The sequence below is a fragment of the Dermacentor albipictus genome, chromosome 9, assembly GCF_038994185.2.
Source record: "Dermacentor albipictus isolate Rhodes 1998 colony chromosome 9, USDA_Dalb.pri_finalv2, whole genome shotgun sequence".
In the NCBI taxonomy this organism is placed as follows: domain Eukaryota; kingdom Metazoa; phylum Arthropoda; class Arachnida; order Ixodida; family Ixodidae; genus Dermacentor; species Dermacentor albipictus.
In genome coordinates this window covers 34,612,512-34,636,562 of record NC_091829.1, presented here as the reverse complement: position 1 = coordinate 34,636,562, position 24,051 = coordinate 34,612,512, and the positions used below count along the sequence as shown (strand labels likewise).

The window sequence follows — 24,051 nt, the reverse complement described above, 5'->3', positions numbered from 1 at the left end:
GCGACAGCTAGCCACCGTATGACAGCGCAAGCCAAGCCCAAAGCCGTCAAAGTGGCCGAATGAAGATCATCAACATGCAAAGCAAGCCGTTGGATAAGCCGTTGCCTCCGTTTATGTTGTGCATGCTATCGTTCGTGCCCGTTGACCGCGCCGTCGTTGAAAGGGCTGTAACCGCTGTAACGAGCAATTTGTAGAGTTTTATCTTTTAATTTAAGGATGAAAACTACCGGCATGATTTTAAAGTTCTAAATCTACTAGGTCGTCGTGTCAGCTTTGCTGCTTCCGTGCTTTGTTCGCGCAGGCACTCGTTCGCATTTTGTGTAAGTTCCCGTAGCTTTCATTACTGCCGCTGTAGTCCTTTGCACGCATTCTGTCTGCAACCCCCCCCCCCCTAGCAGGCAGTAGGCGGTCTCAGAATTTGACGTAAATGTTTTCACAACAAAGGTATTTGCGCGTGCAGGGGTATAATAACGTCGTGCAGTCAGTACCCGCAGCAGACGATCTTCCGAAAAACCGAAGCCACAGGGCAACACGACCTCTTACGCATGCGCGAGAGCTCTAGCATGCTTTCGCCCATGCTTTCGCCACTCTTGCGAATGTTATTACGTAAATAATTGGTACTCGATGTGCATGATCGCCTTCATCCGGAATTTAATAATTTTTTTTCTTTGATGCATGTGCTCATATTCTAAAATACAGCAGAGTATTGTAAGTGTTATATCAGGAAATAAACATTGCGTTAAAGTGCCTCATCTTGTCTTGTGCAGATTCTTGCTGAGGATTGGCATTTCGGTGTGACCCATTGGCATGGCTAATCCAGAGAAAACAGTGCTTTCCTTTACTTGCTATTGGATCAGCAGACCAGGTGTAGATTGCAAGCAGTACTTACCTGCTCTCCGGAGCTTCTTCACTCAGTATATTGACTTGCCATTAGCGTCACTGCACATGACACAGTTGCAGCAAAAATCTGCTGCGGAAGGTATCTATGAAGACACAATACAGCATACAACATGTCAACTTGAATTGAATATGTCCACGAAACTACTCAAAACAGCAAGTGAGACTGTTATCGGTCAGTGGTGCCTCTGTGGATTAACAGATTCTGCACTTACTGATATTCTTCAGTGGCTGGAGCCTGACCGGTCTTGTGATTTCTGGAATGACTTCATTCCGCAAGAAGATGTGTCAGTAGAATCTATTGCATTTGGAGCATACATTGGCATTTGTACCTTTGCTGAAGTACATAATATTGCCAGAAAAACAAAGGATGGAGGCTTGACAGTGGACTGCACATTTAAGCACGACCAGAAACTTTTGCACATCTACCTCACACTTCAGCACAAATGTGGGAAGCTTACAACTATAAACAGACTTCTCATGAAGTACGATGACATCTACCGGGTGGTCGTCAATGCAGCAGTAGAGACTACAGAAGTCTACCTTCATGTTAAGACTTTTCCTCTGATTCATAAGCAAGTACAACTTAGCCTGGAAGACATCTTGCTCTCACAGAGTGGTGCGCCATGTAACAACTGCGACCGAATGAAGTTTGAAAGGACACTGAGTATTGGATGCTCCTGCGTTTCTTACTTGCATAGCGCCGACCTCGCTGGGTGTTCTGTTGTGAAGCTGTGTATGGTCGATGACCTTAAAGTTAGACGAGCAATTGGCCGTCTCAGTCAGCGTTGCCGGAGAGATGTGAAGTTTGTGTATGCCCCTGTCAGAACAAAAAGCATTGTAGATTGCATTGAAAGTGCAAAGCACAAGGTCATGACCACAATGGCACCCCATTTGCAATTTCCCTGCCGGTATGCACTGAATGCACTCCTGCAGAAGAGCGCTGATGTGTTAGCGCAGATGATATTGCAGCGAGAAGATGATTTTAATGCGTTGCTCACATTCATGCAGAAGTGTGCAAGGGCCAATGAGAGAGCTCTTGAGCAGGCTTTTTTCGCTCTTTATCTCTCCATTGAAAATGGCAGTGTCTTCACACTCCAGACAGCGCTTCCAGCTCTTTTCGTGAAGTTCCACACAAGCTATGTGCCACTAGAGATTCCAGTCAACTGCTGTTGGGTGCGGCGTATGATTGCCACCCCGTCAAATTTTTTGCTTCTGCCTCCTGAAGCGCATTGCCAGAACAGGGTGCTTCGCAGTTTTGATCCCGAGTATGCTCTACGGGTCACGTTTCGTGACGACAATCTTGATTACCTCTCGCACACGCTCATGTTCAGCCAAAGCATGGATGAAATCCTTGAAGCCACTGTGGCATCTCTCCTTCGAAAAGGTGTCTGCATTGCAGGCCGGCATTACCAGTACCTTGGAAGCTCTGCCAGCCAGCTTCGTGACCATGGCGTATGGCTATACACAAAGGTGAGCCATTGGCATTCCTGGTGCTTGGATTTCTTTCACCTCATCAGAATGTCTCAAGAAACATTACACAAAGAACATACAGCGCACATATCGCTGATTCTCAAACCTTTGGCTGTCATTGGACCCCTTGATTCTCTGATAGGTCATTCAGGGACTCACTTGACCATGTTTCTTTCTCAAAAACACATGTAAAAAATCCATTCTTGGCTGAATAAATCTAAATATGAAATTATGTGGAATGCTTTAGTATACTGTTGCCCTAACAGTGTACTAAAAGCATTCCACATAGTTTCAGATGTTTTATACTTTATGAAAACTGCATTGCAACACTAACTGTAGCATGTTGTGACGTGTACCAACCAGGACAGGTACCCTACAATTGGCATTTTGGCAGTGACGACAGAGTGCTTGTTACATTGCCTCAAATAGCAAGTGCCTGTGCTGGATTGATGCTACACCAAAAATTTAATGTTCCAAAGCTGCACGTTGAGTGGTGTTTCATAAATGGTCAATGCTGTCCGATCAATAAGGGGACATTCTGTATCGGAAAGAAAGAAGGTCACATTAAGTTCCACGAACGATAGTTAATGTCCCAGGTTCAGTTCAATATTAACTCTGTTTATTGCACTTGATTCGATCTGATCTGAAAATTCAGCTTCACATGAGTAGATCGTAGTGAATACTTTTCCAGACATTTCACGCTTCTTTGATGGTGAATGTCTCTTGGTGGTACATTTGTTGAGCAGCCAATGCAGAACCTTTTCAGTTCTCCTAAAGAAAGAGAATAAATTGTACTATTATACAGCCCCTAGGAAAGTTTTATACACAATGACTTGTGAAGCTTGTGGGTATATCATTATAGCGTGTCACATGACCAGATGGGCAATACAGGCTCTTGTAATGTGTTTCTGAAGTGATGAGTTAGTGTTTACTTGTTCATCTGGAGTTCCAAAACAGGGTTCCAGAGAACTTGAGCATATTACAAGTATTATTATTGGTCTCTGTGAGCACATAGTATGTCAATACAAGTCACCCTTGCCTCAACTTTACATTTTATGGCTTTTAACTTTAATGAATTAATAGAAAGGTTCCTTTTTCCTATCTTGCCTTGTGCACTTATGTTGCATTTGTAGTGTGAAAAATAGCCACTACAACCAGCTACAAATATAGCAGCTGAGTCAAAGTAAAATGGATGCTGGCTTCAAACAAATAGTAACAAGACATTTCAGCACCTATAAGCACCCGTACAGTTGTTGACAGGTCTTCCTATTACTTATGCTTATGGTTGGCATCCATTTGATCTTTGACTATGATTATGATCCTGACCAAACTCTGACCAGAGTTTTCGTCAAATACTTGACTTCACATAGCCGCTAACTTCAATGTTGCTTTATGTTTCAAGCCATGCATTAATTTTTCACATATATGAATACTGATGTATACTTTGCACTTATGTATATGCCATTTTAATCTTTATTTTTTCTGTGTAACATGCATTGTGTTATTTTGTTGATTTAATATGGGTGTTCACTGAGGTCCATGCAAATGGGGGCAGGGGACAATTACAAGTTTTTTGTGCTTTTCAAAGAGTTGGTAGAGGCCTCGTAAGTTGCCACCTCTCGGTGTTCAACCAGCACAACAATCCTTTTGCAACCATTGCTAATCACACCATCGCATGGTTTTCCGGTCCCCATCGAATCAAAATTTCAAAACTGTCTACCAAGAACATCTGTCAAATAGATAATAAAGGATAAAAGAAATATAAAAAATAAGAGAAAAACATATAGGCGAGCGTCACAGCTTCCTGAACGATTTCTGTAATATCTGTTTCTATGAAACAGTTTTGGGGCCCACGAGGTGGATGCTTCATGATATCATGATGCACTGACTCATTTCATTTCTGTGATCGCTGCAGTTGCCGCAGCCACATGTGAGTGTCAGCAAAGCAATACACAGAACTTTTGTTTGCTGTTATTTTTTAAATGAGTGATGTCATCATACCTACTCTCATTTCTACACATCATCAGCAAATTCTGCTCTCTCGTGATGGCACAATAACGCCAGCAACATCACGTCTTTTTATTAACTACAATATAAAATACAATATTGTATGTTTTCCAAAAAAAACTATTTGTCATCCCTGCTTCCCTTAGGACCATACACGCAGTCTACTGCGCATGCCAGAAATAGCTTTTGTGAGGGGTGTTCTCACTGATATCTATAAAAGAGCAGAACATAAAGTGCGTATATAATTACTGTTGCTATTCATTTCGTTTTGTGATCCGAGCACCTGTACAAGTGCAAAAACGTGATCATACATGTATGATTTATTTTAATTAACGAGTCTATGCCTTCTACTATGACCTTCCCTCATCAAATTATTTTGCATTGACTATTTTGGTGTATATTATGCTGCCAGACCTTCATGCTTACCAAGTGTTGTCTTTTCACATGCGAGTCACATATAAAATAGTTTTACAACTTCAAAAGTAAGCATCGGTGCTCTTTCACATTCAGCATGATTCCCTAACTATAACTATTCCTTCTCCTAAACCAAGGATGAAAACGGCACGTCGGCTCAAGACATCAGAGCTTGGATAGGCGACGTGCACCAGATTCCAAACGTGGGCTACAAGATGGCTCGCATGGGCCAATGCTTCTCATCCACAGAGGAGACGGTCCGTGTCCCTCTGGACAGTGGGGCAAAGCAGGACGTGCCAGACATCGTGGGTGGCAAGCACCCTCAGTCGGGGAACCCTTACGTTTTCTCTGACGGCATTGGCATGATCTCAAGATCACTTATGGCAAAGGTCTGTTTCTGGGCACAACACGTATTGTCTTTGGCCAAACATTTAACGTTTGTCGAGGGCTTTTCCTTTCACTGTTGAAGCACTTATATGCTCAGCGTTACACATATTCTGGAGAGAGAGATGGTTAGCGATAAAGGGCAAAGTTATATTTTCCTGAACTGCATGATATTTCTTGCCCTAAAAAGCTAAGCAAATTAAAAATATATTAATTAAAAACTAGGCATAAGCGAGTGCTACCTTACTACAACCACACCACCATTAGTGCTTCTTTTGTTTACAACGCCTGCACTTATAGCGTCTGTATCATACGATTCAGCCAGATTTGTTAAACCATTATTTACTTCCAAAAGTGATTAGTTAATAGCAATTGAAGCTGGTTGTAACAAAGTTGCATCTGGCACAAGGAATCTTTTGTTATATCCAATACTATTAATTATAAGCTCATATTTGCAGATATTGGTAAGAAAAATATTAGACATACTTTGTTATATTCATTGATTGGTTAATGAAGTTAGACAATATAAAAATATAATCTTGATTTAACAAACACAAAAATAACGAATTATTGGATGTAATGAAGTCATTCGACTTTGATATGTGTCGATATAGGCAAGTGATGTACATATGCTTATAACGAAAATTTGGTGCAACCAAGGTATTTTCATTTTGGATCTGATGCCATTACAGTTATGTTTGTCTGTATTTGGATAGAGTCAGCTTGGGACTAGTTTATTCATAAACAAGAATTTTATTGCATTTTAATGGAATTAAATGTACAATATAAGCTATTTTCGAGCACCTTTCTTGAACAGAAATAGCCCAAACCAGCAAATATACTTTAAAATCTGCGATGTCTTGCTATATCCTACTGACACTGTGATTCTAGCACAATATCTTTCCTATTAGCACCAAACTTTTCCTGCCGAATACTGTTAAATCTTGTTATAGCAAATGTGCATGTGACAAGAAGACCTTCATTATATTTGATGTTAAATATAAGTGTACATTTGTTAACACGGTGATGTTGGCAATATAAGCATTTGAGATTTGCTTTGTCATATCCAATGTTTAATTATATCTATGTTCACTATATTGAGGTTGGACTGTAAAGGCAAATCGATTCTCGAAAAATACTTCAGCAGACCAAACTCACTTTGCATCAGGTACCCTATTGCATCCCTTCACATGCAGACATGGCGCGAAGTTGTCTGTAAAATTCTAGAAAAACTTGTTGAGCCGCCTTGCCTGCTTTTTTGCTCACCCAGCTTATATTATTAGCACAGCCTACTGGGATTATGCAGGCATGTGAACAGCTGGGCTTGGATGAGCTCCCGTCAGCCGTTCAGATCCGCTATGCCGGCTACAAAGGTGTGCTCTGCCTGAATCCAGAACTGTGTGGGGACCAGCTTTTGCTGCGTGAAAGCATGAAGAAGTTCCACTGCTCGACATCAGACAGCCTTGAAATTGTGCAGGTGTCTGCACCACGTGCGTTTCTATGACAGCTCCATTTCATCGAATCGGAGCTAAAATTATGAGGTTCTTTCTTGAAAACATAATTAGCGTAGACAATGTATAGGAAGTTCTTGTTGTTGTTAACATAATTATATTTTTAATTGCCCATGGCATGTTGCACAATTTCACTTCTTGAGCTGGATAACCCTAAAAGGTGAACATTATTTGCACAAGAAATTGAAGTGCTTTTGCTTTTCCAGATTTTGCTAAAATTAACTTTCGAACTAATTACTTTATGGCACATATTGTGATTTACAAATTACAAGTATAGCCAGTGAGTTCACTTCACAAGTCATATTCACTGAAACGAATTCCTAGGATGACACCAGCTTCAAAATATGGGTTCCCGAAGTGTATAACGAATCGCATTGGTGCACCAGTCATTTTTTACGTTTGTGGCACAAAAAGGCATTTTGTTACGAAAGCTTGTGGAACAACATTGTAGTTTTACTGCAAGTTTGACGGCACTTATCTCAAACCTGGTGCTAGTTTCAACATTCATTCCAAGTGGACGTGCCTTGTGAAATCACTGGGTTCGGTTTGTGAATTGAAATACGTGCACAAAGCAATGAAGTAGAAAGTTTATTATAGAAAATTTGCTGATTAGCCAAGCATGTATTTCGATCTCTCGTGCAAGTGATGCCTAACTCTTCGAGTAATTCAGCTCAAAGACTATAATTGCACTATCTGCCACAGAGGATCCTGAAAAATTCTTTCTTGTGAAAAAAATAGAGAGCAGGTGTGTGTCGCAGTTTTCAAAACACACACTGTGTGGTTAGGTTAGGTTTGTTTCTCTAGGTTAGGTTAGGTATGTTTCTCTCTTTTGAACCCCCCTTGCTGTATTTCGCATCGACCATCAAACTTGTGCATGGGATTGTCCAGCTTCTGCAGCAAGCTCGTTTCTGGCAGGTCCAGTGTACCTCAGTCGGCCCTTGATCACCATCCTGGAGCAGCTTGGAGTTCCGGCTCGCGTGTTCCTGCACCTGCAGCAGAGGATGGTGCTTCGTCTGTGCGACGCCTTTGTCAGCGACGATGACGCCTTGCAGGTGCTTAGCAATCACATCCGTCCCTGCTACCTGCCACTCGTCAAGTTTTGCAGACAAGGCCTAGTCTTGACCAGGGAACCTTTCATTCGCTCGCTGCTTCTGGCCGTTTACAATAGCACGATAGGTGAGTGACTTCTTATCTCTATTTGGATGTCACTGACTTTCAGCAGCTTGGAAAGAAGGCCAGAGTTTGTAATTGGTTGAAACTGCAAAGGAGCACTTCTTGTCAAGGCCATGTAGTCACGGGGGACTTGGATCGCAAGAACGAAGTCTCATGATGAAAAGATGGGTCAGAGCACATGTGTCAGGCATTTTAAAGTAATGGAAGGCAGCCTATCAATATCCTTGAGCATTATTTTATCAGTGCTATTGGCGATTCCAATGATAAAGGAGTACGCATCTGAAAAGTTACTACAAGCCATAGATGGGCCAGAGTCACGTCGTAAGAATTTGGATGAAATACAAGCCTTCTTTGCAAGTGCCCTCACTTTAGCGAGCAAAGAGCAGTGCTGTCATCCAAGCTGGATGAGCTGGACGAGCACCTACTGACAGCAAACAAAATTTTTGGACAATGGCCTACACGAACATCAGCGTGAGCTGCTGTGAAGGCGCTGCTGTGTGCTGTGCTGTGTGCTGTGCTGTGTGCACTGTGTGGCTTTTTACGTCTCAGTGAGACGTAGACATTGTTTACGATTATGTAACACCTTTACAGACTGTGTGACAGTGCCCACATAGACAGTTCTGCATTGTTTGTTCTTTCCTTCTGTTTCTTTCTTTTCTGTGCTATTTTATTTTTATACTTCTTTTTCCCTTCCCCAGTATAGGGAAGCTGACCGGAGATATCCTCTCGTTAACATCCCTGTCTTTACTTTTATCTCTCTCTGTAACACACACACACACACACACACACACACACACACACACACACACACACACACACACACACACACACACACACACACACACACACACACGCACACGCACGCACACACACACACACACACACACACACACACACACACACACATACATATATATATATATATATATATATATATATATATATATATATATATATATATATATATATATATATATATATATATATATATATATATATATATATATATATATATGTATATATATATATGTATAAGTTGGAAAATAAACAAAAAGTGCTATATTAAAGTATTTAAAGAGAAAAAAAAACTAAGAATCACATAGTGAGCCATGGAATAAGCTGTATCATTCTCACTGTGAATTACAGATGAAAAATCGGTAGCTGACATTGTAGTTGAAACCAAGGCGACACGTTGGGCAGGTCATTTAACACATAAAGCCGATAATCGATAGTATGTTAAAAAACAGTAATATTGGTAAAGGTCGACAAATGAACTCAGAGATGGCATAGAATTAGGAGGAGGCGTTGTAAGATTCTTTTCACGCTGAAAATCAAATTGGCTTACAAAAACACAGCGGTAAATGGAGATTGTTGCCTCAGGTCGTTGTTCTGCAACAAACATAAATAGGCTGATGTGATAACGACAGCTCTAAAGAAATGCTGGAGAAGCCGTGCACTTCTCCGTCTGACTGCTGCGTGTAGGTTCTCCCAAAATGAATACAAAATCACCACAAGAACTGCAATTTTTCAGGTAGTATGCAGAAACATTTAGTAGCACTCACTCTTGTGTGTTTTGTATTTATGTTTGTCACTCGTTGAAGTTGTTGAAGTTTCTGCAGGACACCAAGCTTGACGAGCGGCTCTAGCGAGACAACTGTCTCATGTACATAAGCACTCACCACTTCTCTTATCATCATCATCCATCCCAGTACCTTCACTCTCCTTCCCCCTTCCCCAGTGCAGAGTAGCAGACTAGAGCGCACTAGCTCAGGTCGACCTCTCTGTCTTTCCTATCAATAAATTCTATTCATTCATTCAACAAAAGGAAACACACATAGTGACCTCCATGCTGGTGTAGGCAGTGAGTATCAGTCTCAAGTTCCAGCATCAGTGGAGCAAGTAGTGATGGAAGATACTGTCATGGTCATGCCAAAACTTTTGCAGTATATATGAATCAAATATAAACGAGATTTTCATTTTCTAATTTTGTATTTGTAGTTAGAAATAATTCAAGTATACATTATTTTTCTACATAATATCCACATTTAGAAATGCATTTTCCCAGCAAATCGATCGCCTTTTGATACCGTCATCTTAAAAAGAAGTGGGTTGTGTCAGCAGCCAGTTGCGCACATACTTCTCCGTTGCATCCTCGTCATTGAATCATTGGCCTCCTGGAGCTTCTTTGCGTGGACCAGCAAAGAGATTCAGATTCAAAACGCAACAAGTCAGGGCTACAGGGAGGATGCTGCAGCAGTGTCCAACCCGCTTTCCTTAATTTTTCACCTGTGACAGCTGATAACATGGAGAATAATTACATTAATGTATTGGCTGGTGACGCTTTTTGTGAGATTAAGTGACTTTAACATCACTCAAAAGCTCACATGCAGTGTTGATGCTGTAACAATCATGCTAGACATCAACGTGCAAAATGCTGCACTGGTCGCAAAAAAGAGTTGCAGGCACTTTGCCAAATGGCAGCCAAGTCTTGCTTGTGAGTGGGCGACGCTCATTGTCCTTGTTTTCAACCCCTTCATGGCCTTCCATGAATACCTTGTGCCAGGCAACACAAGCGGCCTGTGCTGTCAATTTGTGTAATGTTTGGTCAGTTGTACACCTTCATGAGCAAGAAACTTTATGATAACTCATTATGCAATCGATGGGCGCACCTTCGTCTGAGACATTGTATGACGCACTACTAAAAGAATTTTAACGAAACTAGCCGTCCACTCACATGACTCCTGGCTCATCTACCTAACACACCCTCAAGCAGCAGCAAGCGCCAATTGATAGAACACACTCTACTAGAAAGGTCTTGTTTATATTTGATCCATCCTAGTAGATAGACTGCCCCATATGTAGCTTACACGCACCTTCTTACTCTGCTCTTGGTGAACATATCTTGTGCCTTGCAGTGTAAGCATGTACAGTGGAAGCAGATGGGGACAGGTAAGCAACAAGACAGGACGAACTGCCGTGTTGCACTCTGTCCTGTATTTTTACCTACTATGTCTGTACCAGCAATGTCATGCCAACTAGATGCAAGAAATGTGTTAGCCTTACAGTATTCTTAGAATGTTGCAAGCTCAGATGGCTCCCCCTGTCGGACCATGGAACAGCTGCTTGCTTTTACCTTTCTTGCATAAATTAAATTCATTACATGGCGCACAAACAAGATATGCATGATAATTGTGAAAAACTGTGAGTGAGTAGTTCTGCAACAAATTCTCATGCTGAAATGTCTGCACAGTGCCTATTTTATAGAGATCAACTTGAAATCTTTGCACACAGTGCAGTGAGAGGCAGTGTGATGAAGTGATTATTATCATTGCATTATGGAAAAGGTGCACTCAGAGAAAGGGGCTTGATGCACACAGTATATGTAGGTGTGCACGGGGAAAAAAAATTGCCACCAGCATTTCCCAGTGGTTCTAAGGTGCATACTTTGCAAGCTGCTGTTAGAGGGCCATTCTAAGCACTAAAGGAATGTTGATTATAACATTGAAGTGACCATATGTGATATGAGGTGTATGTACTTTCAAGTGCTATCAGAATTAAAAGATTGCAGTAGAACCCATCTCACAATGAATGTCGACGTTAACGTGATTATCATTGAAGCAATATAGCAACACATATATTGCCACATCCAAAACACTTAATGTGCAAGGTGTGTATTGCAGTCAGACTCCTCTCTCATGCTTCTCTCTAAACACGTTGCGCCATCTAGCGCCGCCACCTCAAAGTCTGCACGTGGCCTCCGAGATGCGTGGCATGCCGGTGCTTGCAAACACTGAGATATGTTCGCCTCCTACCCGCATATGATCATGGTACAGTTTGAAAGTGTCGGGCTGCTGTGCTTGAAGAATCCTTGTGACGCGGGTTCCACTTTGCCCAGCACCAGATAAATTTTTAAGTTTTTTTTTTTAAAGAATGTGGCGTATACTCATCTTGGTTACCGACCAAGTATAGGCACATAACCGGTGGTGCATACCTAGTTGCGCACACTCAGTGGTCCAAGTTGTCTATTCGGGCACAGATACCCATTCACACATACCCAGTGACATACCCAATGGCCCAAGTTAACGCATGAAAGAGGTTAGATACAAACATACCACAATGCAGTTAAAGTTCCCATAGAACACAAATAGCATTAATATTAAATTAACCATCAGCATCATCACGTGGCTGCCCCTCTTTGGTTTGCTGTTGTGCTAGTTGATATCATCAGTGTTGGGTGCACAGTATTAACTAGACCATATGTACATCCTCCTACATACTGATAATTTACAACAGAGCAGATGTGGTAACGGAGGAGTTACGAATGGAGTATACTGTGTATATTAAAACCATGCATGTATTTATGAGAAAGTAAACCCTTCCTTCTTTTTTCTTTTACTTGGGGGTTTGCTGCAAGGCGCATGGCAGTACAAATGAACAAAAAGTGGCGTCAAATAGACCTGCTCTTTATGCAAGCTGTGATTTTGCAGCTAATCTCAAGAGCAAGGGCCAGATAGCAGTACCTGAGGACAGTGGACGCAATATGCTGGGCGTCCTGGATGAAACAGGCACTCTGGAATATGGCCAAGTTTTCATCCAGTTCACAAGTTTAAAGAGCAGTGACAAAGCTTCAAGGCTCAAGCCTGTCACCAGAGTTGTTACAGGTATCCTGCTTTTCTTTTATCATTATCAATTAAAAGGGAAACATATCCTGTGTTTTCAACCAGTGCTAGCATCGTTACATGTAGCAACAGCTTTGACAAAGTAGCAGGTTGAGCTTGTTGATCAGCAATATTTAAGGTATCGGTGGGAACAAACGTAAGGACAGAATGAAAAGGTTCAAGTAAAGCACACAAGGTCATGTTCGAATTCAGAGGAGTGTTTAACATTTGTGTGGGTGCTTCTTGGTATTTTTCAACACAGTTAAACTCAAAAATGTGTCAAATGAGCCAATTGATGGAAGTAGATTTCATGTGCTGGCATCTTGTAAAACCAAACCTCATTGCAGGTGTGCTACATTTTGTTTTGTTTACACCTTTCCACTTCATTCTTGTATTTTTTTATTTTCATGATGGTATAATAATTAGTTGGTACATATACAAACAACATGCTAAAAGAGTTTTGTTCAGCATAAAAGAATATATTTAACTGAAGGCACACAGTTGGGATACGATCCAACCTGCAATCAGTCATACAAGCACCAGCATCCAACAAGTTTCCAACAGGCTCTTACAATCGGAGTAGCCATCTTTCAGATGCATCACATGTTGTTTTGGGCACCACGTCACACCATGCATCTCTTGCTTCAAGTGTTAAAGAAGATGCAGTTGCAATGTTGGAATGCAAGATGGCGAACTGTGGCCTTTTTTCTTTTTTTTTTAATGGACAGGCACTGTGTTGGTGACCAAGTGCCCCTGCCTTCACCCGGGTGATGTGCGCAAGTTTGAGGCTGTGGATGTGCCTGCACTGCACCACATCCGGGACTGTATCGTATTTCCGGCCAAAGGACACCGACCACATCCCAACGAAATGGCCGGTGGGTCCTGTTCACTTCGAAATTAGAAATTTATGTGTATTGCTTGGCTTGCCGTCGCCGATGCCATTACTGCCACATGTTTTGTTTTCCTTTGCACTTTTTGTTTCTTGGACTGGCAACAGTTTTGTCTTGTTTCCGTTCGTGTGTACACTCTCAGTGTCACTACTCGTACATGACTATTGCTGTAACTATGAGCAAGAAGAATGGGGAAACCCAATAGACTCGATTTTCGTAAGTTGCAACCATATGAAGCCAAGAGACAATGAACCCAAGGAACGCATGGTGCATACATATAGAGTAAATCAACTATATTTTTCTAAATGAAACTGTAGGAATAATCACGAAAAGAGAAATGAAGGGGGCAAAAAGAAAACTTTCTGCAGATAGGAGCCATGATGCATTTGCACAAATAAAAGCATTCCTCTTTATTTACTTTTTGAATTTCTGGCCTCAGGATGCACCTCATGTTATGTTTAGGTACACGACATAGCAATAATGCAATGTTAAAATTTTTATTTTTTATAATACTTCAAACTGCAGTTGCCTCATGTAAGATTAGAGATCTGGGAGGTGCCACTGTTCATTTCACACCGTCTTTCTTCTCCTGATTTAGAAGGCTTTTAGTGTTGCGTAAATGTGGTCATGGCATATTAATCGCAACCTTGAGCAAGACATTTGGCACTACTGTGCAGGCATGTCAAGCAAACAGTCTCTGAAGTTGCATGGTGGATCACCATGCAGTCTGCATTGTCAAGTTAGAGTTATCACCATGTCTACCAGTTGGTCTCAAATACTTTATGTGAACATGGGCTAGTGTAATAATAATAATAATAATAATAATAATAATAATAATAATAATAATAATAATAATAATAATAATAATAATATTTATTGTTGCCATCTTACAATAATCGTACATCAGAAGGCAGGCCCGTCAAAGCCAACGAAGTGGCTTGCGTGACTTGGCCCGGCATGTCGGCAAACAAAGTCAAAATGGCAACAAGTACAGAAATGACAAGCTCGTGAAGTTCATCACACAAAATGAAACAGAAAATCAGCTGAAATCAGTGACAAAAGAAATACAAGAAACAAGAAAAGAGAAATGTAGTATTATACATATCTTACAGTGCCTTCAACATTTTTTTCAAGTTTCGTTTCGAAGTTGCAGTAAATATATGATCAGGAAGGTCATTGAATATTCTTGGGACATAAGCATACCTACTAGCCTTACCAAATCTTGTGTTGCAGTGCGGTACTACAAAACGCAATGTTTTCCGCAGTGCACGGGGAGCAACATATTCTTGTTTGAAATCAGGGTTCCAAAAATGTCTTACCACAACCGTTTGAGTGAACAAAGTTTTAAATGACGGAAGACCCAGATGTATAAATAAGTTCACATTGTCGGCCGAGGAAGAGTTATAAACAATGGACTTCAACATATTGTTTAGAATTCTGTCAATTCGACAGAGCCATCGAGAGGAGCAAAACCCGAACAATGTAATGCCATAACGTAACACACTGTATGCTAAGGCATGCATGATAGTGATTTTTACAGGCATCGGAACAATGGATTTAACATTAAAAAGCAGCGAGGAAACACTTCTGAGCCTGCCGCAAAGATACGTCATGTGATCATTCCATGAGAGGTCACTGTCAAAGAAAACGCCAAGGTATTTAATGGAGTTAACATATTCTACAGGGGCACACTGACACGATTGGCAAGTACGACAGTGTAGAAACAAGGGTAAGTTTGTAACCGTTGCTTTAAGTGGATTTCTAAAACATAACAGTTTTGTTTTTTTCTTTGTTTATTGACAAACAGTTGTTAGCAAACCAGGTCACTGCGTCGTACACACTCTCTTGAAGTAATGCAATTGCTTTTGAGTAACAGATATGTTTAGTTAAAAGGACAGTGTCATCTGCATACTGAAATATCATACACTTCGAAACAGCTGAAGAAAAGTCATTTATAAATATGTTAAAGAGAAGAGGAGACAATATAGAGCCCTGAGGCACTCCAGCTTTCAAGGGTAGTTTGTTATTGATGAATAACTCGTTGTCTAAAGATATCACCTGCGAGCGGCCGGACAAATAGTTTTTTAGGAACTGGTAAAATGGCCCCCTGAAGCCGAGCAGGTATAGTTTTTCAAGCAGGAGTTCGTGGTTCACCGTATCAAAGGCTTTAGAAGTATCGAGAAACAATGCGCATGCAAACATGTTGTGTTTAAAGCTGTGTTCAAACCATCTGAAAATTCCTCGAGCAGAGTAATGGTGCCCCGTCCCGCTACAAAGCCGAACTGACTACTCGATATAACTGAAAACTTATCTAGAAATGACGTCATAGTTTCTAAGAGAAATTTTTCTATTATTTGTGACATGATAAGCAAGATCGAAATAGGTCGGTAACTGTCCACAATACCTTTCTTTCCTCCTTTAAATAATGGAGATACAATAGCCGTTTTTAATTCCGCCGGCATTGTAGCCCTCTCTAGGAATCCATTAAGTATGACAATAAGAATACGCGATAGTGCGTTGAAGTTTCGTTGGAGCAAAGATGCCGATATACCGTCTATACCAGCTGGCTTATGTCGCCTAAACCCAGCGACTATTCTTGCGAGTGTGTCGAATGTTATCGTTGGTAAGAACGCGGAAGCCGATATGATTTTTTCTTTTCCAGAGCGGCCAGCTGGCACCATTGAAGTTGCTCCCGAAACGCGCGCGAAATGTTGATTGAAGATTGCGGCTGTCTGTGCAAGATCACATGGGAAAGTGTCAGCTAGCTTTGAATTATTAGTGTCTTTCCCGCGTAGGTGGTTTATCAGTGACCACGTCTTTGCCGGATTTCGAACAGATAATTGAAACTGACGTTGAAAGTAGCGGCGTTTTGCGCATCGTATAAGGGCAACGACTTTATTCCTTGCGCTTCTGTAGCTAGCGCGAAGCTCAGCATTTTTAGGAGTTCTATTAAGCCCTTTCCACAGCAAGTCTCGGTAGGCGATTGCATTCATTATATCCACGGTAAGCCAGTTATGATTTCTTCTCTGTTTAGTTAGAACAATTCGAGTGCAGGCTTCTTGAAAGCTGCGTATTTTCGAACTGAATTGTTCATAAATAAACACTGGCACTCCGGAAACAATCAGTGAAGACCAATCGAACCTGCCAATCATTTCATCCAATTTGCGTTGATCAACAAAGATAACGCGCGTCCGCCTATCTGAGCTATTTACTTTCCAACGTTGAGGTGTGTTAAAAAGACGCCTCAAGCTAATAATAATAATAATAATAATAATAATAATAATAATAATAATAATAATAATAATAATAATAATAATAATAATAATAATAATAATAATAATGGTGGTGGTGGTGGTGGTGATGATGATGGTAGCATCACCATTTACTGTATACTGCATACATGACACTGGCAACAAGCAATAAAAGCTGTCAGGTGCACCATTCCATTTGACAACTTTCGATCGTGCTGCTAGTAATTTTCACTGCTGCTGATTTGCTTGCTATTGACATGTGTACTCACTACTATGTGTCACTATGTTTTGCTGGGCTTGCTGGGCTAAGCTTGTCCAAATTAAGAGCTTTGCTTTTGAAGCCCCTCACATTTAACATCCCTTCCTATGTGCTATCAAGAGCATGTGACGTTATTTCACTTACAAGCATCAAAACTATCACATACACACAAAGAAAAGAAAAGAGCAGATTGCCATTGAAACTGAAATAGTAATGATCGCCACTGTTACTCAACTACACTAAAACATCTTATGCCAACATTTTTGACCCCTCCTTGATCTAAAGAGGTGTTGAAGAGGTTATGTACATTATGGTGTTTTGGAATACCCTGCCCACTTGTGCGTAATGGCAGTTTTGTAGTTTCTGTCTTCTGGAGCATGTAATCACCTAGCATATACTTGTACTTCATGGATCTCTTGCAAGTCCATAGCTGTGGATTCTATTAGTTGTGCTTGAAAAGGTGTGATGTTGGAGTTGTCAAGTTGTTGTCAAGGTGGAGTCGATGAGTGCCGAGGTCACTTATTGGTTAACTTTTCCTGGCTCTGCATGTTTTCTGATTAGGTCAGGTTGCACTTGAGGTGGATGTCATTTAGTAGAGCAATTGCACTGGAAACACAGGTAGTTCTGAGTTCTATCTCCTGGACCACGATGCACATTTATTCAACAGTAGCATAAAACTATGAAGGCACTCGAATGGCTTTTCTTTAAGCTTCATGTTACTTCAAGGTAGACATCAATGTACCTTTCTTAAAACTAGTAGAAGATATCAAAAGAAGTTTGTTTAAAAGTAAGGATACATGTAGAATTAATCAAGAAAGAGGCTCATTGAAATATGTCGTTACCTTTTTTTTTCTAGCTTACAGCTTCTATATGTTTTCCAACAATATTATTTGCAGGTTCAGACCTGGATGGTGATGAGTATGTAGTCATAGTAGAGAAGGATCTGCTCTTTCCACGTGACAATGTCGAGCCCATGGTTTTCAGTGACCATGCATTTAAAGCTGAGACACCGCAAGACCTGGTATGTTCACTCTGCTGCTGCTTTGTTGCTTTCTACTTGCAGATGGATCAAAATAGTGCCTGTTTCAGCATTTGCCCAGCCAAAACCACAATACTCTCGAAGCTGACAGTGCCAGAACAAATATGGCAACTTATCGAGTGCCTTTGCATTTGTTATTGTCAGTTTACTTTGCTTTATAATTATTTTCTAGCCCCCAAAGGCCTTATCAAATTTGAATTTCAAAATGTGCAGATTCAGAGTCTGAAAGGTCAAATGCCAATACCACTGTTCATCACATTTTGTAGCATGATGTAAAAAAGAAAACGTAAATTAGTTCTGTACATTAAGTATATCTTTATGATTATAATGTGATGTGGCTTCTTTAACTGACTTGGAAAGCATATTTAGTGCCAGCGAACAAGGACAGAAGGGAGACGACACCACAATGCACTAACTTCAACAAGCGCATTGCGGTGTCGTCTTCCTTCTGTCCTTGTTCGCTGGTGCTAAATATTCTTTCCAAGTCAGTTTACCAACACGCCCAACAAATGGCAATGCTGAAGTTTTTAAACTGGTAATATAATACTGAAACATTTGGTAATAGTCAAACAATAATGGTATTTGTTTATCTGCTTTATATTCACTTTAATTAGTTAAGTTACTTTAGGTCAGCTTAGAGAAAACATTGAATTACTAGAAATAGTATCAGAAACAAGATAACTACTCTCCAGTGGTAATACTTGCCAAGTAAGACAAGCTGCCAGTGTGCCTTGTTTTCATTGCATTTGTGAGATGAAGTCTTTGGTGAAAGGTTAGAAGCTGATGCATGAATAACAGGTCTGGGCTCCAGGGCCCATAGCAGGGCTCTCATGTCGTGCTGAGGCTGTGGAGTTCAGTAGACAGCAAAAGGCTGTCCTTTTTACGCCTCTGGAGCTCTGGGGTACAAATGTTCTACAAACTTCCTGCAAATGAGTAAGCAGCAACTTCGACTCCTGCACAGTGGTTTTGTAACTTTCGGAAGAGGATGAATTATTACACGCCACGAAGTGCTCTAGACTCATCAATGGCAACTGTACTAGACACTGGGCACTAGACTACATTTCATTGCTGTGCTATCCGCCAGAAGCTGTAGCTAGGTTCAAGAACAGTCTAAAGAACATGTTCATCACCTTATCCTTGCAGGCATCAACCTTCTGCTTTTCTTCTGCAACCTCATGCTTGTGCTAAAACGTGGCTTGAAGTAATGTTAGGCAGTCAGTGTGCCAACTGGAATCTGCTGAGGAAGCCAAGATATATCACTTCAGCAGAGCTGGCGAAACATTAATTCCAAACCAAATAAAGAGCTTGAAGGGCTTGCAAACCAAAAGAAGCCCAGCGTGCCTGTTAAATGACATACAGAAGAATTGCAATGATACGATCATGGCTGGTACAAATTTTTAAGAAGTCTCGGCCCAAGTCCATTAGCTTATATGTGCTAAGTTTTGAACATTGCGAATTGCCTTTCACGTCTTGGCAGATGATACAAACAATTGAGCTGCCGTGTGATCCCCTACTGAGCTAGCTCCAGTGCGCTAGTAGAGTGGCTGGCAGAGTGGTCGTGCTGATGTGCTGGTCACATTCCTGTGGCCAGGGCGACCTATGTCATTCTGCCATGACTCACCCATATGCTTAACCTCCCCCCCCCCCTTAAATAAAATAAAATTAGAAAGGCTTTGCTTTCAGTATCATACAACTTGTTGGCCATTTTCAAACACTTTGTAACTTTATCAGGACACAGCAATCACGTGCGACCCAGCCATGGCATATCAGCAAGACTGGTGGCATTTGCTATCATGGGTATCCTTATCTCTGTATGCAGTGGAATGTCTATACAACGTATGCTTCTACAGCTGAATTACCTGTATAAGGAAGGACTAATTCTGTCCCGGTTCTGAGTGGTGCGGTGTTCGACCTTTACAATGAAGTGATCTGTTTAACTAATTATTTTGAAGGCGCTAAGCATAAGCACTTCGTTATAAAGGCATTCAGCTGTTAGAGGGTGCCCAATGGTGATGAGGATGACGATGATGAAGAAGTGTTGCCTTTCTCTTTGAAACGGGTCACTGTTACAATGACGTCCAGGCCAGAAAAAAAATGAACACTGACTTCTTTGCTAGGTAAACCCCATTGAGTGGCACCCTCTGGATTTCAATTGCAGATCCGTAAGGTTGAACGCAGTGGAAGCGAATTCGGGAGCCGGAAACGTGTCGTAAATGTCAGGTCTTGGACAGCATACCTATTACCGCCTTCTGTCGTCTTTGGCACCCGATGACAATTACAAACTTTTCTACTTTTGCATTCGTCACATCACACAATAAGAAGTTGCTTTACTGCTGTAAACATATGCAAACAGATTCCCTTATCTTCCACAAATCATTTAATCAGTTTTACACTGATTAAATTATCACCTCTTTGTCACATGTGACCTAGCCCTGATTTTTTTGCTTTCACTGCATTTTCTTGCCGGCTGGCAAAGCAAATTAAATATAGTGTTGTGCTTTTGTGCTAGATGCCTTATAGCCTGCACAACCCTAAATGAGATTCAGTTGATAATCAGTTCATCCATCATGCTTGTCTAATTGTCTCGTCATTTGCGCTGTTTGCCATGTCGAATGTAAACCAACTGGCTGAGTTTAGAACCCTTTAGTAGGATATTTTTCAAACTTACATGAGCTAGCAAATGATAGCACAGTTGTGCAATGCGGCTGCTACTTGTGGATTGTTGCACTATACTGTACACTAATGAATGAGGGCACTTGAACAGGCGGTGTTCAGTGTACAAGAGCTTGGGCAGCTAGTCAGGCTTTGGCTGAAGGTCGGCCTGTAATCGACTGTGTGCTTTTACAGGGGTGAAAACCCTAGCAGACGGTGGTGATAATAATATGTGCCTAGGTTGTTGAAGTGCTGATGAATAAATGGAACCCATGGGAGGCAAAGTAAAGTTGCACTTGAAATTAATCGGACACAATAATCAAAATAACATGCACTCATGAACATCTACTGTTGTTTAAGACATTGTTAAAACAGCCTGTACATCTGATCAGAAAAATGACAACCCGGGAGAAACTCCTGTGTCTTCGCTGCGGTTGTCATTTAAAAATTATTTTGCCGAGTTGACTGAAGCGCAAATTTTGAGTCTTTTTATTGAAGTGCTAGGAGCATCAGAGGCTAATCTCAACGATACCTCCAGTCAAAGTTTTATTTATCCAGACTCCCCAGTCTGCCAAAATGGTAAGATCTGACAAATAGCTAAACTTCAGCCATGATTTCAGAGAGTGCATGATGTTGCTAGTAGAAGAATACCACCAGAAATGTGTGACAATGTGTAGGAGGACTATCGATAATATTGATAGATTTCTATAGGCCTGGTAACAAAATAGTTAATGCACGCTGCAATGCAATGCAATGCAATGCAATAAACTGGCTTGTGCCAGTTTATTGCCTGACTTGTTGATGCTTGTATTTTTCTTTGACAAACCGTATTCAGTATATTTCTTTTAATACTTCATTGCTGCTCCTTTTCTATACTGCCATATCTCCAGGACGAAGAAATGATATCGTTCACATGCAACTACATCAAAAACGACAACATTGGCATCATGTCCAACGCCCACCTTGCCTGGGCTGACCAGCTGCCAGATGGGATCTTCTCTCAACGGTGCCTAGCTCTCGCCGACAAAATTGCTACCAGCCTGGATTTTGCCAAAACCGGTATCCCAGCACGTATGGACAAATCCGAGCGTGTGTACAGATACCCTGAATTCATGGAGAAGATGGGCAGTAAGGATACATATAGATCATCAAGAGTCCTTGGACAGCTTTACCGACTCAACCGAGGACTTGTAATTTCAGGCTTCTGCAGCTGCACACAGAGCAGAACGCATCACAGCATGTTTGAGTACCCCGAGTGGTGGAAGCATAAAGAAGTTGCCAGACAGGCAAAGGCTCTCTACACTGAGCTTATGAATCAAATTCTTAACAGGTATGGCATTGCTAGTGAAGCTGAAGTTGTCACAGGTTTGCTGAGCAGCCTTTCACCGTGCCACAAGAGCAGGAATCGCAAATATAACATTGAAACTCACGTGCAGAAGCAGTTCCAGGTGCTGGTAGAGAAGGTGCGACAACGTTTCTTCCGTGATGTTGAGTCTGTTGTCCCGGATAGCGCTCTCTCTGGTGCAGAAACTACAGTTGTTCTGCTGCAGATGGCTTCTGCGTGGTACATTGTAACAAGGAACACAGGCAACAATGAGGAAGCTAACTGCCTAGGCTTTCCCTGGTGTATCTCAGATGTTTTGCTGATGCTCTTAAATGCAAACTGCTCAAAAGGGCTAAGCTATCAGATGGCTGGTATTCTGCTGCGAGAAATGAATGAAATGGTGACAAAATGCATGCCCGGCACATGTCCGGCCACTGCTGCACTTGAGGTAGTGCTTAGATGGGCTGCCAAAGAGGACCTGCTAAAAGTGTCAGGGTCGAATGGCCCCGGGATCTGTCACAGGTGCCTGTGTTCACTGTTCAAGAGTTTTGCTAGTTTATGCATGGCAGTGCCACCATTGTCACCTGAGCACCGGCACAAAGATCTAGAAAGTCATGCAAATTTGTTTGGTTGGCCACCCAGAACTGCTGCTGCCTATGTGCTGGCATTCCTGAGGTACCTTGCAAGCGCACCAGTAATCAGATCATTTTGCCGCCACTGTCAGCAGCTACATTCGCAAGCACACATGGTCACAGTGGCTGCTCTGCGGTGCTACAGTCAACTATTAGTTTGTGGGTCTCCATGTCACTTGAATCTGTCATCGGGTCATGACTGTCACAAAGCTGTCCAAGTGTTGGAGGAGTACGGGCCAATTAGGGTGCAGGTAAGAGTTTGTTGTTACGCTGTTTGGTGCATGCTTTACTGAAGTTCCAGCGTGAGCAGATAATCACAAGATTCGCATACATGTTAGCACTTGCCCTGTTTCCCTGCATTGTGATATATTCTGCATTCACTGAATGTTTTTTGTGAAAGAATGTTCAGGTTACATTTGCAACACACTTTTAAAATATACTACATAGCTGTCAGAGCTGGTCCTTCATATTGTATTATGGCCTGCTAAGTGGTCAGTAGTTTGTAAGATAGTAGTTTAACATTTAAATGGCATTTGTGACTGTTCAACATACATATATGCATTTGAGGTCTGAAAAGCGATAGAAATAGGCATCATAATTGTTCTGACACAATCTGATGCCATCGGTATTGCATTGGATTCACAGTCAAGGACTTAAAAGAGAAACCGCACCCTCATATATGTAGCAGTGTACGGATGGACAATTGCTGCTATAGAACAAAGTCGTAGTTCCACCCGAAAGGCAAACCATTCATAGTGATAGCAAAATATTAGACAGTAGCAAAGTATGTGCAATTACATGAAGTAATGATTGTAGATTTAATAGTACTAAAAATTGCAGTGAACATCCACTTGCTAACTAGATAAGCATGGTGTCACGTGCACACAGACAGACATGACTGCACATATGCGCTGTACTTGCGAAATTACTACACATTGCTATTTAGGCTATTTAGCTTCCACCCCCCACTAAGACTTCTCCCATCCCCAGTCAAGTGTGTGCCCCTGCCGAAAAAAATTTCTATCTACGCAACTGTAGGCTAAACTTGTTAGTGTTGCTCCTCTTTATCCTCTGACACACAGGTGCGAAGTGCTGCATTCTTGCGGCTATTGAACGTGGGCAGCGGTGCTGTTCGCCTGCAGCAGGCACTGCAGTGCTTGTCCGGAGCGCAAGCAGTGCGGATCCGCTGCAGCTCGACCCTGTCTGGTGGCCGCCAGTATGCATTCGTGTCAGCCAGGGGCCGCGACTGGCAGCTATGGTTCCTCGAGGAGCTCCTTCTGCAGCCCTGGTTCGAGGACGCCGTCGTCAGCGGAGAGCTAGAGCACTGGTGGCAGCCACGTTGATCTATATACGCTGCTGCAACTCGATGGATGGCAGCGGCCATATGGATGTTTAGGCACCTTAGTCGGAGTGGTCTTTCTGTTTTGTTCACTTTCTTGCACTAATAAATATTGTTGCTGCAATGCTGTCTCGTTTATTTGTGTATA

General features: G+C 41.6%; 2 protein-coding genes across 3 annotated transcripts in view; one reads left to right on the top strand and one right to left on the bottom strand.

Moving 5' to 3' along the window:
- The first annotated feature begins 102 nt into the window (after nucleotides 1-102).
- Nucleotides 103-24,027, top strand: LOC135906521 (uncharacterized). Of its 2 annotated transcripts, XM_065437957.2 has the most exons (10): nucleotides 103-320; nucleotides 768-2,370; nucleotides 4,929-5,180; nucleotides 6,482-6,665; nucleotides 7,602-7,862; nucleotides 12,347-12,520; nucleotides 13,246-13,392; nucleotides 17,814-17,938; nucleotides 21,499-22,815; nucleotides 23,647-24,027. In XM_065437957.2, exons 2-10 carry the CDS (start codon nucleotides 808-810, stop codon nucleotides 23,905-23,907), a joined length of 4,284 nt encoding a protein of 1,427 aa, XP_065294029.1. In that variant the 5' UTR covers nucleotides 103-320; nucleotides 768-807; the 3' UTR covers nucleotides 23,908-24,027. The 2 variants fall into 2 exon arrangements, with proteins under 2 accessions (XP_065294029.1, XP_065294028.1); XM_065437956.1 differs by having other exon boundaries at nucleotides 125-2,370.
- Nucleotides 7,010-24,051, bottom strand: part of LOC135906522 (tetracycline resistance protein, class H-like) — a 75,181-nt gene continuing 58,139 nt past the window's right edge. The window contains exons 10-11 of the transcript XR_010565757.2: nucleotides 22,039-22,165; nucleotides 7,010-7,675 (exon numbers count right to left, since the gene is read on the bottom strand). The gene's annotated coding sequence lies outside the window, so the exon portion shown is untranslated. The remainder of the gene's footprint in view (nucleotides 7,676-22,038; nucleotides 22,166-24,051) is intronic.